At 41.0% G+C, this 13,896-nt stretch overlaps 1 protein-coding gene across 1 annotated transcript in view; it reads right to left on the bottom strand.

The window, feature by feature from the left end:
• Positions 1-13,896, bottom strand: part of cacna1fb (calcium channel, voltage-dependent, L type, alpha 1F subunit) — a 52,224-nt gene that overhangs the window by 13,732 nt on the left and 24,596 nt on the right. The window contains exons 16-34 of the mRNA XM_012923818.3: positions 13,616-13,823; positions 13,418-13,538; positions 13,112-13,187; positions 12,969-13,017; positions 12,830-12,890; positions 11,006-11,108; positions 10,561-10,690; positions 8,183-8,242; positions 7,980-8,086; positions 7,726-7,813; positions 7,438-7,545; positions 6,894-6,946; positions 5,493-5,639; positions 5,209-5,410; positions 2,822-2,980; positions 2,630-2,740; positions 2,299-2,382; positions 1,220-1,348; positions 918-983 (exon numbers count right to left, since the gene is read on the bottom strand). Coding sequence (XP_012779272.1) covers positions 918-983; positions 1,220-1,348; positions 2,299-2,382; positions 2,630-2,740; positions 2,822-2,980; positions 5,209-5,410; positions 5,493-5,639; positions 6,894-6,946; positions 7,438-7,545; positions 7,726-7,813; positions 7,980-8,086; positions 8,183-8,242; positions 10,561-10,690; positions 11,006-11,108; positions 12,830-12,890; positions 12,969-13,017; positions 13,112-13,187; positions 13,418-13,538; positions 13,616-13,823 — 2,062 coding nt within the window. The remainder of the gene's footprint in view (positions 1-917; positions 984-1,219; positions 1,349-2,298; positions 2,383-2,629; positions 2,741-2,821; positions 2,981-5,208; positions 5,411-5,492; positions 5,640-6,893; positions 6,947-7,437; positions 7,546-7,725; positions 7,814-7,979; positions 8,087-8,182; positions 8,243-10,560; positions 10,691-11,005; positions 11,109-12,829; positions 12,891-12,968; positions 13,018-13,111; positions 13,188-13,417; positions 13,539-13,615; positions 13,824-13,896) is intronic.

Below are 13,896 nucleotides of genomic sequence, written 5' to 3' on the forward strand. Positions count from 1 at the left end.
TATATATATATATATATATATACATATACACATATATATATATATATATATATACATACATACATACATACATACATACATACATATACATACATATACACATACATATATACCCATACCAACAAACCCGTGCATGCGCACACACATGAAAATATTAGACAAGAACACCCTATCAAATCTCTACCTTTTCCCTGTACCCTGTAAAAACCATATCCTTAAACCGCTTTTTAAACTGCGCCATGCTTGGACATTGCTTCATATCTTTACTTAGTCTGTTCCACAGCTTCACTCCACACACAGAGATGCAAAAACTTTTTTAATGTTGTACGGATACGAGGATGTTTTAAATTTAATTCCCCCCTCAAATTGTATCCCCGTTCCCTTTTAGAAAACATTTTTAGAATATTGTCAGGAAGCAGGTTATTTATTGCTTTATATATAATTTGTGCTGTGAGAAAATGAACCAGATCTGTGAATTTTAGAATTTTTGATTTTAAGAATAGTGGATTTGTATGATCTCTGTAACCAGTTTTATGGATTATCCTTATGGCCCTTTTTTGTAATATAAAGATTGATGATAGCGAACATTTGTAAGTATTGCCCCAAACCTCTGCACAGTAATTCAAATACGGTGCAATCAGGGAACAATAGAGAATGTGGAGTGATTTGTGGTCCAGAATGTGTTTTACTTTACTCAAGATTGAGACACTTCTTGAAATTTTGTTATGTATATGATTTATATGAGACAACAAGAAGACACTAACAACTGAAGTAAAGGCACAAAGAATTAAAGTTGACCAAATCAGATTCAAGTGGGCAAAACAAACTGTTCAAAGATCTTTTTTAGTGTTGTAAAATGTTTGATATAAATAAATTAAGTCAGAATGACCCTGCAGGTTTACTGTGTGTAAACTTACCTGCATGCCGATGACAGCGTAGATGAAGAAGATCATGGCAATAAGTAGAGCAACGTATGGCAAAGCCTGCAGAGAGACAGGAACAAATTAGAGTTTTTGCTGAACAAGGCAGCAGAACTGCAACAAAACACTGCATTATAAAATATAAGATGGGAGCTGTGGCTACTGAACAATGGGCAACATTAAAGAAACAAGAGCTTTAAACCACGATTAAGCCAGACTTCAGCCAGAACTCGATGCAGATTGACCTTGTGGCCATTAAGAAACGCCACATCTTCTTTCCAGACAACGTCCTCGCTTACCTGCAGCGATTTGATGAAAGTCCACAGGAGTGTTCGAATGCCCTCCCCTTTACTCAGTAGCTTGACCAATCGCATTACTCGAAACAGCCGGAAGAAGGTGATAGACACCCTGGAGCTGTCCTCTCCACTCTGAAAACACAGAAAAGTTTGCAGATGTGATAAAAACATGTGTTAATACACTCACACAAAAAACGACTGGCTGTTGTTTTAGAGCTGCAGGATCCTCCAGGCTGAGCTGAAAGCTGCACAAAAGGGTGAAGTTAATTTGACCTGCATTTAAAGTAGTTTCAAAGGAAGAGGAGTCTTGAACATCTGAAAGGAAAAACAGCACTTGTGTCAAGTCCCCCAAACAATGAAACTTGTCTAAAGTGGGACGATTTATATTACTTCAGCAAGTCACGCTACAGTTACCCATGTTTTTGGTGATACCTGTTGTTAACAATGGGAGAAAAATCACAGCCACAGCAACGATACAGTAAAATTTGATAAATTTGATAAATGATACAATAAAAAGATAAATATCACTGAGTAAATGGGTCAGACTTTTACTAACAGTAAAATAAAAATGCTTCAGCAGCTGCAACAGTGCTCCGGAGTTAACCTGAGGACAGCAGCTGAAAATGATTTAATTAAAAACAGCTCACATGTCCTATGTGGAGAAAATTACAGACTGTGATCTGCTTTCTCAGAATTAATTGTTCTATATAATAAATGATGTTGTTATTGCAAAATTGTACATAGTTTTTTCACTGTGTGGATGCTCATATGGACCCTGCTGCTGTAGTCACCCCTCTGATGCTGCAAATATTTAATAAATTCAGAGTTAAAGGCTTGCCCAGCTTAAAGTTCTGGTTATCATTTTATCAAACCAGGATTGCATTCATGATCTCACCTCTAACCTCAGGTCAGGTGAGTGTTTGCACACCAGGATTACAGGCTGCAGGGTAAATGAAACAGCATCACAGAGCAAGAGGGAGTGGGCACCATAATTATTTGTGTTATTGTGTCAGTTATAATGAGATACAATAAAGAGAACTGTTCTAAATCCAATTCAAGACAGAAACGTCACAAGTACTCACGCTGAACTCAGTGACAACGATGTCGACCACACTGCCGACCACAATCAGAGCATCAAACGAGTTCCAGGCATCAACAAAGTAATGCTGGAAAAAAGCAAAACAACATTTAGTGAAACTAATTATCCCTGATCTCGGTTCATTTCTGTTTATATAAACCCTTAATCTTAATGGTCACATATGAGTTTAATAACACGGTAAACAGAAAAAGGAAAACTATCTACACTAAAGAGCTTTGAAAACATGTCCAAGAATATGTAGTTATTAACAGGAAGACTTTCCGTGCGTAGCGGATGTATGGAGATCTTTGAAGAGATACGCTTGGTTTCCTCACCCTTATTCTGAGAGCTGCCAGCTTGAGCAGCATCTCCAAAGTGAAGAGTCCAGTGAACACCATGTTGAGGATGTCCATGATGTAGCTGAAGGTTTTGGACTGTTCATAGTGCTGCAGGAGACACGGAAAGTTAGACAGATTAGGTTTTAGTCAAGAGGAAAAAATCAGAGAAGAAACTGAAATATTACGAACCTGAATGGCCAGAGTGACGGTGTTGAGAAGGATCAGGACAAACATGACGTATTCAAATCCTGTCGAGTTGATGATGGACCAGAACTTATACTGAACCGGATTCTTCGGGATGTAAAGCTTCAGCGGCTGAGCCTTCAGAGCGTACTCCACACACTGACGCTGGAGAGGGCACGAGAGCATTAACAGTACTGCAACAACGCAGCTAAACAAAAAACAAAACAAAATTATGATAAAAAATATGCTGGGACTGTAAAAAAAATTGTTTTAACTAAAATTACTTTGGTAAAAGAAAATTAAGGGAACACTTCAATGACTTCAACGACTTGTGATTTTAACTCACTGTTGTTCCATAATTTATGTGAAATATGTGAATATTTTATTCATCAAGATGTGAACAAAATCCGTTGATTAAAAATATATTTTTAAAACAACTGCATAAGAAACCCCGCTCCTATGTTTACAGTGAAAGTAACATAAAAATAAATAAATAGAAAATAAACAGAAGATGGAACAACAAAAACACCCTATAACTGATAATCTTATGATAAATCAAATACAATATTTTTTTTGCAAGATTAAGAGTTTCTAAAATTAATATTTAAAAACATTAAATAACCAAAATTAATAAAGGAATAAATAAATAAATTATTAATGACATAAAAATTTAGATTTATCAACTATAGCAACCTGTTACCTTTGGATTTGAACACCTTTGAACGTACTTACTTTGATCATTATTGTTTTTAACTAGGGATGGGTACCGGTGTCCGGTGCCATGATGGCACCGGTTCTGACATAAACGGTAGTAACCAGATCGAAAAGCAGCGCACATTTCGGTGCTTTATTTCGGTGCTTTTTTTTTCCTGAGCTGTGCACTTCTAGCCAATAATTTTACGTTTCCGAGGCCAGCTCTGTTCTAGGATGCCCTCTGGACCCAGTGGAGGTGGTGAGTGACAGGAGAACGGCGGCTAAGCTGTCATCCCTGTTGGACAACATCTCCCACCCCATGCAGCAGACTGTGACAGCACTGAGCAGCTCCTTCAGTGGGAGACTGCGGCACCCACGGTGTGGGACGGAGAGATTTCGCAGGTCTTTCCTCCCCACTGCTGTCAGACTCCATAATAAAGACTTTAACTGAACAAACACACACATCCACACATGTGCAATAATACTAAGTGCAATAATCTTTTCTGGCATCGTTGTATTTTTACTCAGTTGTATATAGCATTCCTATTCTATTTTTATCTTATTGTATATTTTTATTCTATTTTATTCTACTGTATATAGTATATTATTTTATTCTATTCTGTACAGTTGTGTATTGTATTTATTCTTATTGTATTCTAATTTTTGCGTCATAACTTTTGCACTGTCCACTTCCTGCTGTGACAAAACAAATTTCCCACGTGTGGGACTAATAAAGGTTATCTTATCTTATCTTATCTTATCTTATAGTAGGCGGGTCCAGGTACGTGCGTTCTTTAAGAGCAGAGCTACAGATTAAAATGTCCAAGGCGAAGCGGTCAAAAGTCTGGCTGTACTTCACAGCAAAATATGCAAACTCAGCAGCAACAAGTGCTTTAAGCTGATACTGTGATACTGTCAAAGGAGGTAACACCTCAAATCCGATGAAACACCTGGCGACGCATAGCGTTTTTTTTAAAAGCCCAGAAATGCGCCGTATGATAGCCTGCGAGACCTCACACCGAGCACGTCTACTGTGCGTGGGTTGCCTGTTATCTGACCCGGAGTTAGCAATATCCCCCAAAAACCCCGAAGAGGAGAGTCCTGGCCCCTAGCCCTGCCAGTGTAGCAGAAATGATGAGGATGATGATGCAGCAGCAGCTGTTCTTCTCTGCGTGAGTAGCTTAATGTTCGTGTGTAATTTACGTTGAGTAGGCTAACCACGTTATTACATTAATGCATGTAAGGTGAACTAGCAAACATCATCATAGCTACATGCGTCTGTCTTCTTGTTTGATGGCAGATGCTCCCTTCACCCTGGCCAAAAAGGCTAAAATGACCAAAGAAAAAGTGGAAAACAGCTAAACATGAGAGGTTTTGGATAAAGTTTGTGTTTTTTCCATTGTTTAAGCACTGCTTCCAGCCAAGAGTGATGCCATATATGCCCCATAGCTGCAGAAAAGGCTAACATTGTTATCTTTTTACAAAAAAAACCAGCTGAACATGAGAGGTTTTTGGACCAATTTTGTGTTCTCCATTCTTTAAGCACCGGTTTGAGCACCGTTTGAGCACCGGCACCGTTTCAAAAGTACCGATTTGGCACCGGTATCGGATAAAACCTAAACGATACCCATCCCTATTTTTAACGTATACGATGACTGTGACACTGATTCGTTTGGGTCCAGACTGGCAGCTGGGTTTACCTGGTTCTTGTCCAGCTCACAGTTCTTATATTCTTGCTCTCCCTGTTCTCTGAAGGTGATGATGACAAAACCCACAAAGATGTTCATCATGAAGAAGGCGATGATGATGATATAGACGATGAAGAAGATGGAAATCTCCACCCGGTAGTTGTAGATGGGACCAGAGTTCTCGCCGTTGGCGTCGATGGCTTTGTAGAGCAGACTGAAGACAGACGGGTTAAAATGTCAGAGTTGGTTCCCCACAAACAGTTAAAAAAAACCAAAAACAAAAACTGAGCACTCACGCAGGCCAGCCCTCAAAGGTGGACACGGTGAAGAGCGCCATCATCCCCATCAAGACGTTATCAAAGTTAAAGTCACTGTTCATCCAGATCCTCTCTCTGACCATCGGATGGCTCACGTCTCCATCTTTGTACACCACGAAGGTCCCTCTGAACACACACATCACATTTCATCAGAAGACGCTGACTTAAAGTCATGTGCTGGATATTTAATTATGAAGTGAACATGGCGCCCTAAACATTCCATAAACCCTCAAACCGAGTATTCACCTGACATTCAACCATGGAGGGGACTCACCTTTGGCCACACAGTGTGACGGTCTTATGTTCAACCCAACATGAGTAAACAAGTCCAGTCGAGTCACGGAAACAAGAAACTGAACAATACACTGTATATAAAAGATGGACACAACCACTATGACATCACCACGTTCCTGTTATGAATGTTTGACCTGCTGCCATTTTGGCGTTTTGAAATGGCGTTGGTGTACGAGGGGAGGATCTGACTGTGAAACAAAGGACACTGTAGGCTCATTTCTTACCGACTTGTGATTGATAAATCGTTTTCTAAAGAACACATCTTGAATAATTTTTATTTTTACTATCATGTACAAAATTAAGTCATGTTTTATTTATAAGACCTCACAAAAAGTGACTGAACCCACAAACTCATCAGGAAAGTGCTCACTGAAGAGAAAGGAGACAAGGCCGTTTCTTCCACACAATCGGAATTCTTTCTGCAACTAGATAAGTCCCTCCAGCCCAAACTTCTGTCCATTAGGGGGAAAAAGCATGTTTTAAGGCACAGGTGTCAAACTCCAGGCCTCGAGGGCCGGTGTCCTGCAGGTTTTAGATGTGTCCTTGATCCAACACAGCTGATTTAAATGGCTAAATGACCTCCTCAACATGTCTTGAAGTTCTCCAGAGGCCTGGTAATGAACTAATCATTTGATTCAGGTGTGTTGACCCAGGGTGAGATCTAAAGCCTGCAGGACACCGGCCCTCGAGACTGGAGTTCGACACCCCTGTTTTAAGGCATTTCAAGCCTAGCTCGACGTTTTAGACCTGGAAGCCACGATTGATATTCATCTCGGCTGCAAACCAAGTATTGTTTTTACAAAAAAGACATAAAATCTTATCTCAAGTTGTGACATCGATAGTTAGAATCAGACTCAAATTAAAATGAAATTGCGCTAAACTGAGTGGCAACTTTAAACATCAGAAACAAAGTATAACTCTAAGATACAGACTTAGATTTTATAAATCATTGGAATTGAATACAAATCAGAGGATTACCTCTGGAGTGAAATAAAATTAGATTGTTTATTGTTGTTGAAGTTGAATGTCAGTATTTAAAACACAAGCTGGCTTCAGTTTTGAACAATTTAAATAATGAAAACTCACTTGCACTGTTCGGGGGTGTGTTTGGCTTCATCGGTGCAGCGGTAAAATTTACCCTGAAATGCAAAACACACAGATTGGACCAGAAACACAAACACTGTGCTGACGTTTAGTCACAGCTTTAAGACTTCAAAAATATGAACAGAGACTTGGAGCAGAACGCAATAATGCTACAGTGTCTTTATTGTTCGATGCACTGTAAATATAGGACTCATGATAAATACTTTTTTGTGTTTGAGGTTATGTTTTAGAAGGTTTTTTTAACATCCATTTCTCTGGTTTGTTTTTGTTTGTTTGTTTATCGAATATGTGAAAATGTTTCATTTCCTGTTTTGCCATATCTGACTGTTTTTCTTTACTTTGGTGGCCCTTTGATGACTCTGGAAATTCAGAATCAGGGTCAGTGTTGTCCTGATAAACAGTGTACATTTATAAAACACACTCTATTTTCTCCCCTTCTGCCCAATGAAACACTTTTACTCCTCAGAATACTCGGAAGTTTTTCCAAAAATGTGTCCAGTGTGTAAGTAGACGTTCTCAGCCTCACTTTGAAGAGCTGGACTCCAATACAGGCGAACATGAACTGCAGCAGGGTCGTGACAATCATGATGTTTCCGATGGTCCTGATGGCCACAAACACACACTGGACCACATGCTGCGCGACAAAAACAAACAAACACAAAGTCAGGGAGTATTTTTAAAATAACACAGCACAATGCCTGGTACTCGCCTACAACCCTCAATATGTACCATCGCTACTCCCCACTGACCCCTTTGACTAGGCTTTTGTACGCCCCACATTAAGTGAACATATCACTGTACTGTGTAATGTTACCTTGAGTCCTTTGGCCCTGTTGATGGCCCTCAGAGGTCGGAGCACCCTGAGGACCCTGAGGATTTTCACCACTGAGATGGCACTGGAGCTGCAGAGGCACACGCACACATTTACACACCTCAGTTTGTTTAAACACACTTACATCAAAACAGTCTCTGTACTTAAATACAGTCCAAACACATATAGCAAACCATGCATGAGACAAAGACTGAAACAAACAGGAAAGTCAGAATGTATGTTGTTTGGATACTGACTGCAGGAAGAAGGAGACCAAAGAGACGCTGACGACCAGGAGATCCAACAAGTTAAACCAGTTCCTGCAGAACGAGCCCTGATGGAGGAACGCTCCGTGGACCGTCATCTGTGAATGAGAGAACATGTTGGCAATGCAAGACAATCAAAAGAGGGAGAGGAGGGCCTGGGTGAGTTATTTCATTGAGCTGAAGGCGATATTTACCTTTAACAGAATCTCCACAGTGAAGATGGAGGTAAAGGCGTAGTCTGCATAGCCCAGAATCTGAACACAGAGGTTGAAAACAAACCAGACTCAGGTCCAACATTTCAATTTTTTTCTTCAGAATCCAGAAATAACTTTCCACAGGTGAGTCAGGATAACGTGTGCAGATTAAAGCAGATGCAGCTGACACATTTGCTTTTCATTTATTAGCATTTTAGCATTTTCTTTTAAATAAGATATTTTTATGTGGGCTTTTGTGATGTAACTGAGGCTGTGGATGGTGAAGTAGCTGCTGTGTTAGAGGCTTAAAGGCAGCCAAAATAAAGTAATAGATAAAAATATTGATAGAAAACTGTGAGATTAAATTATTTTCAAAACAGTTTCTGGTTGCGATAATAACATCCTGCTCTATAAAATAAATAAATAAATAAATCAAGAAAAAAGTCCAAGAAACAGTTGAAGCAGCAGCTCAATGAGACACATTCAGTTTTCACTCAGATGACGACAGAGAGTCACACAGCAGAGACCTAAGTCCTGAACAAGTTTTAATTTAATTTGGCAGAAAGTTCAGGAACTCAGCTCCGTAAAACCAAGTGTATCATATTTCATACATGAGTTGGTGGTGGCTTTATCCTTCTTTCAATTGCCTTGTGGGATTTTTCAGCATCTCAAGCTTGGTTTGGCTGCTATTGTGGAGCCTGTGCTACAGTCGCTCTTCTGTAGGATCGAACTGCACAGTTTGCCCTTCGCTCTCTGCATACATCAGCAACTCCTGAGGTCATCGCTGGTTTTACTCGTTGTTCATCTTAAACTGCTTTTGGTACAGTAGGTATGAACCACTGGACAGGACCTGCTGTTTCAGATACACCACTGATCCATGCAGCCATAACACTTTGGTCACTTGAACCCTTGTGCTGCCATTTTTCCTCCTTCAGTGCATTAACGTTCATCTTTCCTTCCTATTCAGTTCCTTCATGTAGCCCAACACCTGTCACTGGTTTTATGATGGTGGGAGTTTAAAGCAGAGAAGTCTGCATATCAAGAAAAAAGATGTTTAACTACCTTAGCTCATCTACACAAAACTCAAAAGTCCTTGAGAAGGTTCATGGTTTCATTTTAGCTCAGAAACAGAAGCAAAGTGCTTGAGCTCATTTTCGGTTTGCTGAAGACGGTTAAAACACAATCAATGAGAAATACGCACTGCTCGTAAGGACGGCAGCCGAGAGGCTCGTTAATTAATTCAAGATAGAACCAAAATGTATAATTTGCACAGTTTCGTAGAGAACAGAGGAGGCAAACACAGGGTTAACGCTCAGTATGAGCAGGTCTGATTGTATGTTTGAAGTAATTTCCTCCCTCAGCTGTTGTGAATTGCTACTTCTTGCATGAAGCCAGCTGCTGCTCTGCATGTGAGTGTTTAAGTTTGTGTGTCTGCACACACACACACACACACACACACACACTGTGAGTATTCAGGATCTGACAGTGAACTGGTGATTTTCTGCCTCCATGTGTTTCCATGTGTTTCCCTCTTTAACCCGGTTAGGCACTGACCCACTTCTGCAGTGTAATCTGCTGAGGCCCCGCCCCCAGCGCAGACCACAGAGGGTTGGCACAGGATTGGATCAGCTGGAGGGATGCTGTGCTCTGCTGCGATTGGTTGCTTGGCTATCAGGTAACTTGGTGATGGTGAAAGTGGCTGACATGGTGGTTTGTCTTATTTCACCCAGACAGGCAGAATAAATAAGTTTCAAGAAGGCCTGGAACTAAGAGTATGCTGGCTTTAGTCATCCTAGTGGTGGTCCCAAGCCTGGATAATGGAGGCATGTTAGGTCAGGAGGGGGTATTGGGAACAAAATCTTTGCCAAATCAAGAATGGGGATCATCAAGAATCAGATTGGTCCAGAACAATGGATGCTGAGCTACTACTGGCTGAAGACAAAGGAAGAGGAGAGGTGGAAGGCATATTAGGAGGCAGCGAGAGAGAAAGCAAGGTAGGAGTGTTGAAGTAAGAGTAGGGACTTCAAATGTAGGATCTATTATTGATAAAGGGAGAGAGCTGGCTGATGACTCATAGAAGGAAAAGATAAATTGTATTTGCAGGAGGCCAGAAGCATCGGAGGTGGATTCAAACTGTTCAACCACGGTGTAGACAGGACAGTGTTGTGGAGGTGAAGATGGTGTCAGACAGGATCACGAGTTTGAAGCTGAAAATCAAACAGGTGATGCTGATGTTGTCGGTGTGTACGCCCCACAGGTTGGATGGGAGTTAAAAGAGAAAGAGAAATTCTGCAGTAATTTGGATGAAGAGGTAAAGTGTGTCCCCAAAGGTACTCAGCCCTCTGTGAGCAACTTCAGATCTCACATTATAGACTCACATTGTTCCTGAAGGAGTGGGCTCTGATTGGATCCTCGGCAGCCAATGAGCAGCTGCTGAGGATGATGAAGACGAGGATGAGGTTGGTGAAGATGTGGTGATGGATCAGAGTGTGGCAGGCCACACGGATACTGCAGACGGAGACAAAGAGTCAGTGTTAGAGGCTTCACGTCCCAGCATGAAGGATACTAGAATTTCAATCACAAAAGCTGGAACACAGACTCTGGGTAAAGTTAACCACACAGCAAAACACATTATGTCTAAAATAACCACATCAACAAGCTAAAAAACTCCTAGAAATGATGCCAGAAAATCTAACTTTATGTAAATATTACTTAAAGGGAACAACAATAATACATGACTCAAACATATTTGTGTGATTGTTATTGTTCATCCTGTAGAGGTGTTAGACGGCGTGTTGCACGCGCATGTGTCGACACACTCACGGGTTTGTCTTGCTGAGGCAGAAGAAGGCGCTTCCTTCTGGGATCGGGAGAACCTTCTCTTTAGGAGGAGCAAGATCGGCCATCTTTAACTGGACTCCTCCCTCTGAGAAAGGAGAAAGGAAAGTGAACGATCTGAGGGTGATGGTTTTAGCTTTTAGAACATCCATCATTTCAGTGATTGAGAGCTGGATAGTTGCATGTTATGGTACTGATATTTAAATATTCATACATTGGGCCTCTGTTTTCATCACCTTTAAAGTCTCTGATAGCAGCTTCCTGGTTCATCACTTGTAGCTCCTGTGTTACTGTTCTTATTAACATATTCTCAGACATTTGTCATATTGGTCATATTACACTCGTGTTTTATTTACTGATTATTGGAGGGATTATTGTAAAGCTAAAAATAAAAATACGGCAATATGTATTCATCCAGAAAAAATGTTTGTTTTGCACTTAACTAGAGCTGCATCATTGTCATAGAAAAAACCCCATGATGCAGCACTGTCTCCATGCTGAACTGGAGATGCTTGTCCACGCCTTTATCTCCTCCCGGTTAGACTGTTGTAAATCACTCTTTTCCTGTCTGTTTAAGGCTTCCTTAAATCGCCTCCAAGTGGTCCAAAATGCTGCAGGCTTTTAACCCACAGTAATAAAGTCTCCCATATCACTCCCATGTTAAAATCCTTGCACTGGCTTCCCGTTGGGTACAGATTTAAGTTTAAAATCCTCACTTTTACCTATATCGCTGAGCTTCTCCAACCTTACTCTCCAAAGCGGATTCTTAGATCCACTGATAGCGGTCTTCTGTCTGTTCCAGGGACCCGTTTAAAAACAAAGCAGCATCGTGCTTTTCAAAGCCTGGCTCCAATACTGTGGAACAGTTTACCTCCCCGCTACGCACCATCGACTCTATGGCTTCTTTTAAAAAACAGCTTAAAACACATTTGTTTAAACAGGCATTTGGGTAATGTTCGTGTGTTGTTGTTGTTTTACTTTATATGTTTTTATACTCCCATGTGAAGCACTCTGTAATAGATTCTTGTCTTAAAAAGTGCTATATAAATAAATTTTACTTTTACTTACTTACATAAAAAACACGACATCAAATGTAAACAAGCTGTTTTCCTTGAAAATAGATTTTTCACCAAATAAATATCAGTTCATGTCATTGGAGGAAATGCTGGGACCTGGACTGGACAGACAGAGTGAGTCAGGCAGCTTGATTGGTGGATCTCCCGTCTCCTCTTTGTCTGATTGGTGGATCTAGTTTTATAACTTGTCCCACATATTTTTAATCTACCTTCCTAATGTTTCAGCAGAGGTCTCAGCAGCCTGTTGACTCACACTACAGACAGCCGACTGTGTGCAGGAGGGTGTTTGGTCCTCTTTGGGCACCTTTAAAGCGTATTCTCGCACAACTTGCAACTTAAATAAATGATAAATAAATCAATACTATATCTTCCCTCTATCCAGGATCCAGCTACCTTTTAAACTGGTATTAAATAGCACTTAAATCTCCTCCAGTAATCTGATTTAAAACTGTAAATTTGTCAAAGAACCACTAAAAATGGGTATCTTGTTGTCCCTGTGTCTTTCACATAGGACTTTCTCTAAAACGGTTCCTTAAAGATCTCTTTAAAAAGCCTCAGTGTGGAGTAAACTAATATTCTTTGATTGCGCTGTGAAGCTTGTGACTTTTCTTGTTTACAGTCGTTTCTGAGTTATCATCCAATTAAAATGGTGAATTTAGTTTTCCTGTCACTTCAGCGTCACATCTTCTCGGCTAAACTTGAAATGTGGCGATGGGCTCAGCCGAGGACTGACCTTCATCTCCTTCAGGAAGCTCCTCTTCCTCTTCATACTCAGTGTCTTCATCAACATCGACCTGAAAAGACAAACAGCCCTCAAAGAAAAAGATCGCTGATAGTTAACTGAAACATTGCAGTCGGAGTTTGATGTTCACCTTCACTTCTTCTTCTGTAGCTTCCTCCTCTGCTCCCTCCTCCTTCTTACTGAAGAGACAAAATACAACAGTGCAGTCAGAAGTCAACAACTAGCTTTATTTCTTCCTCCCCTCTTTCCTTTTGTCCTCCGTCCATCACTTACTCTTTTTTCTTGTCATCACTGTCTCCTCCTGCCAGGTTGTCCACGGCGATAGCCAAGAAGACGTTCAGCAGGATGTCTGATGCTCGTTAAGGATGCTGATGTTTTCACAGGTTACTACTCATAAAACAACAAAGATGATCTTCACCTTGAGCACAATCACTCAATAGGAGATCATTGTTTCACTAAAACTCAAGGAGGGGTATTAAGTATTGTGGAAATTGAAAGATGCCTCTAAAACAACAAATACATGTATTACCACAAATGCAGCTTTGAGAACTTTGGTGCATCAGGGGGATTCAAGGATACAGTTACCACAGATGAAGAGGATGACAAAGTAAATACAGACGATCATCCCGGGAAACACGGGGCCGCCGTATGCCATGATGCCGTCATACATGACCATGTTCCAGTCCTCACCTGTCAGGATCTAAACACACAGTCATCGTGAGGCGCCCGCTCCCTGCACGTCGTGACATCACTGGGAGAAAGTGGTTGCAGTGCTACCTGGAAACAGGTGAGCAGCGCCTGCGGGAAAGCGTCGAATGTGCTGCGTTTGGTCTGCGTTTCATCAAAGTTGAATTTTCCTCCGAACAGCTGCATGCCGAGCAGGGCGAAGATGATGAGGAAGAGGAAAAGGAGGAGCAGCAGCGAGGCGATGGACTTCATGGAGTTCAGCAGCGATGCCACCAGGTTGGACAGAGCCGTCCAATGCCTGAGCAAACAGAGAGTGACCTCAGCGATGACTCGTGACGAGCCGTGTGACCTGCATCGGGTGGTTCGGGTGT

This window comes from Maylandia zebra, linkage group LG20 (assembly GCF_041146795.1).
Source record: "Maylandia zebra isolate NMK-2024a linkage group LG20, Mzebra_GT3a, whole genome shotgun sequence".
Lineage (NCBI taxonomy): Eukaryota > Metazoa > Chordata > Actinopteri > Cichliformes > Cichlidae > Maylandia > Maylandia zebra.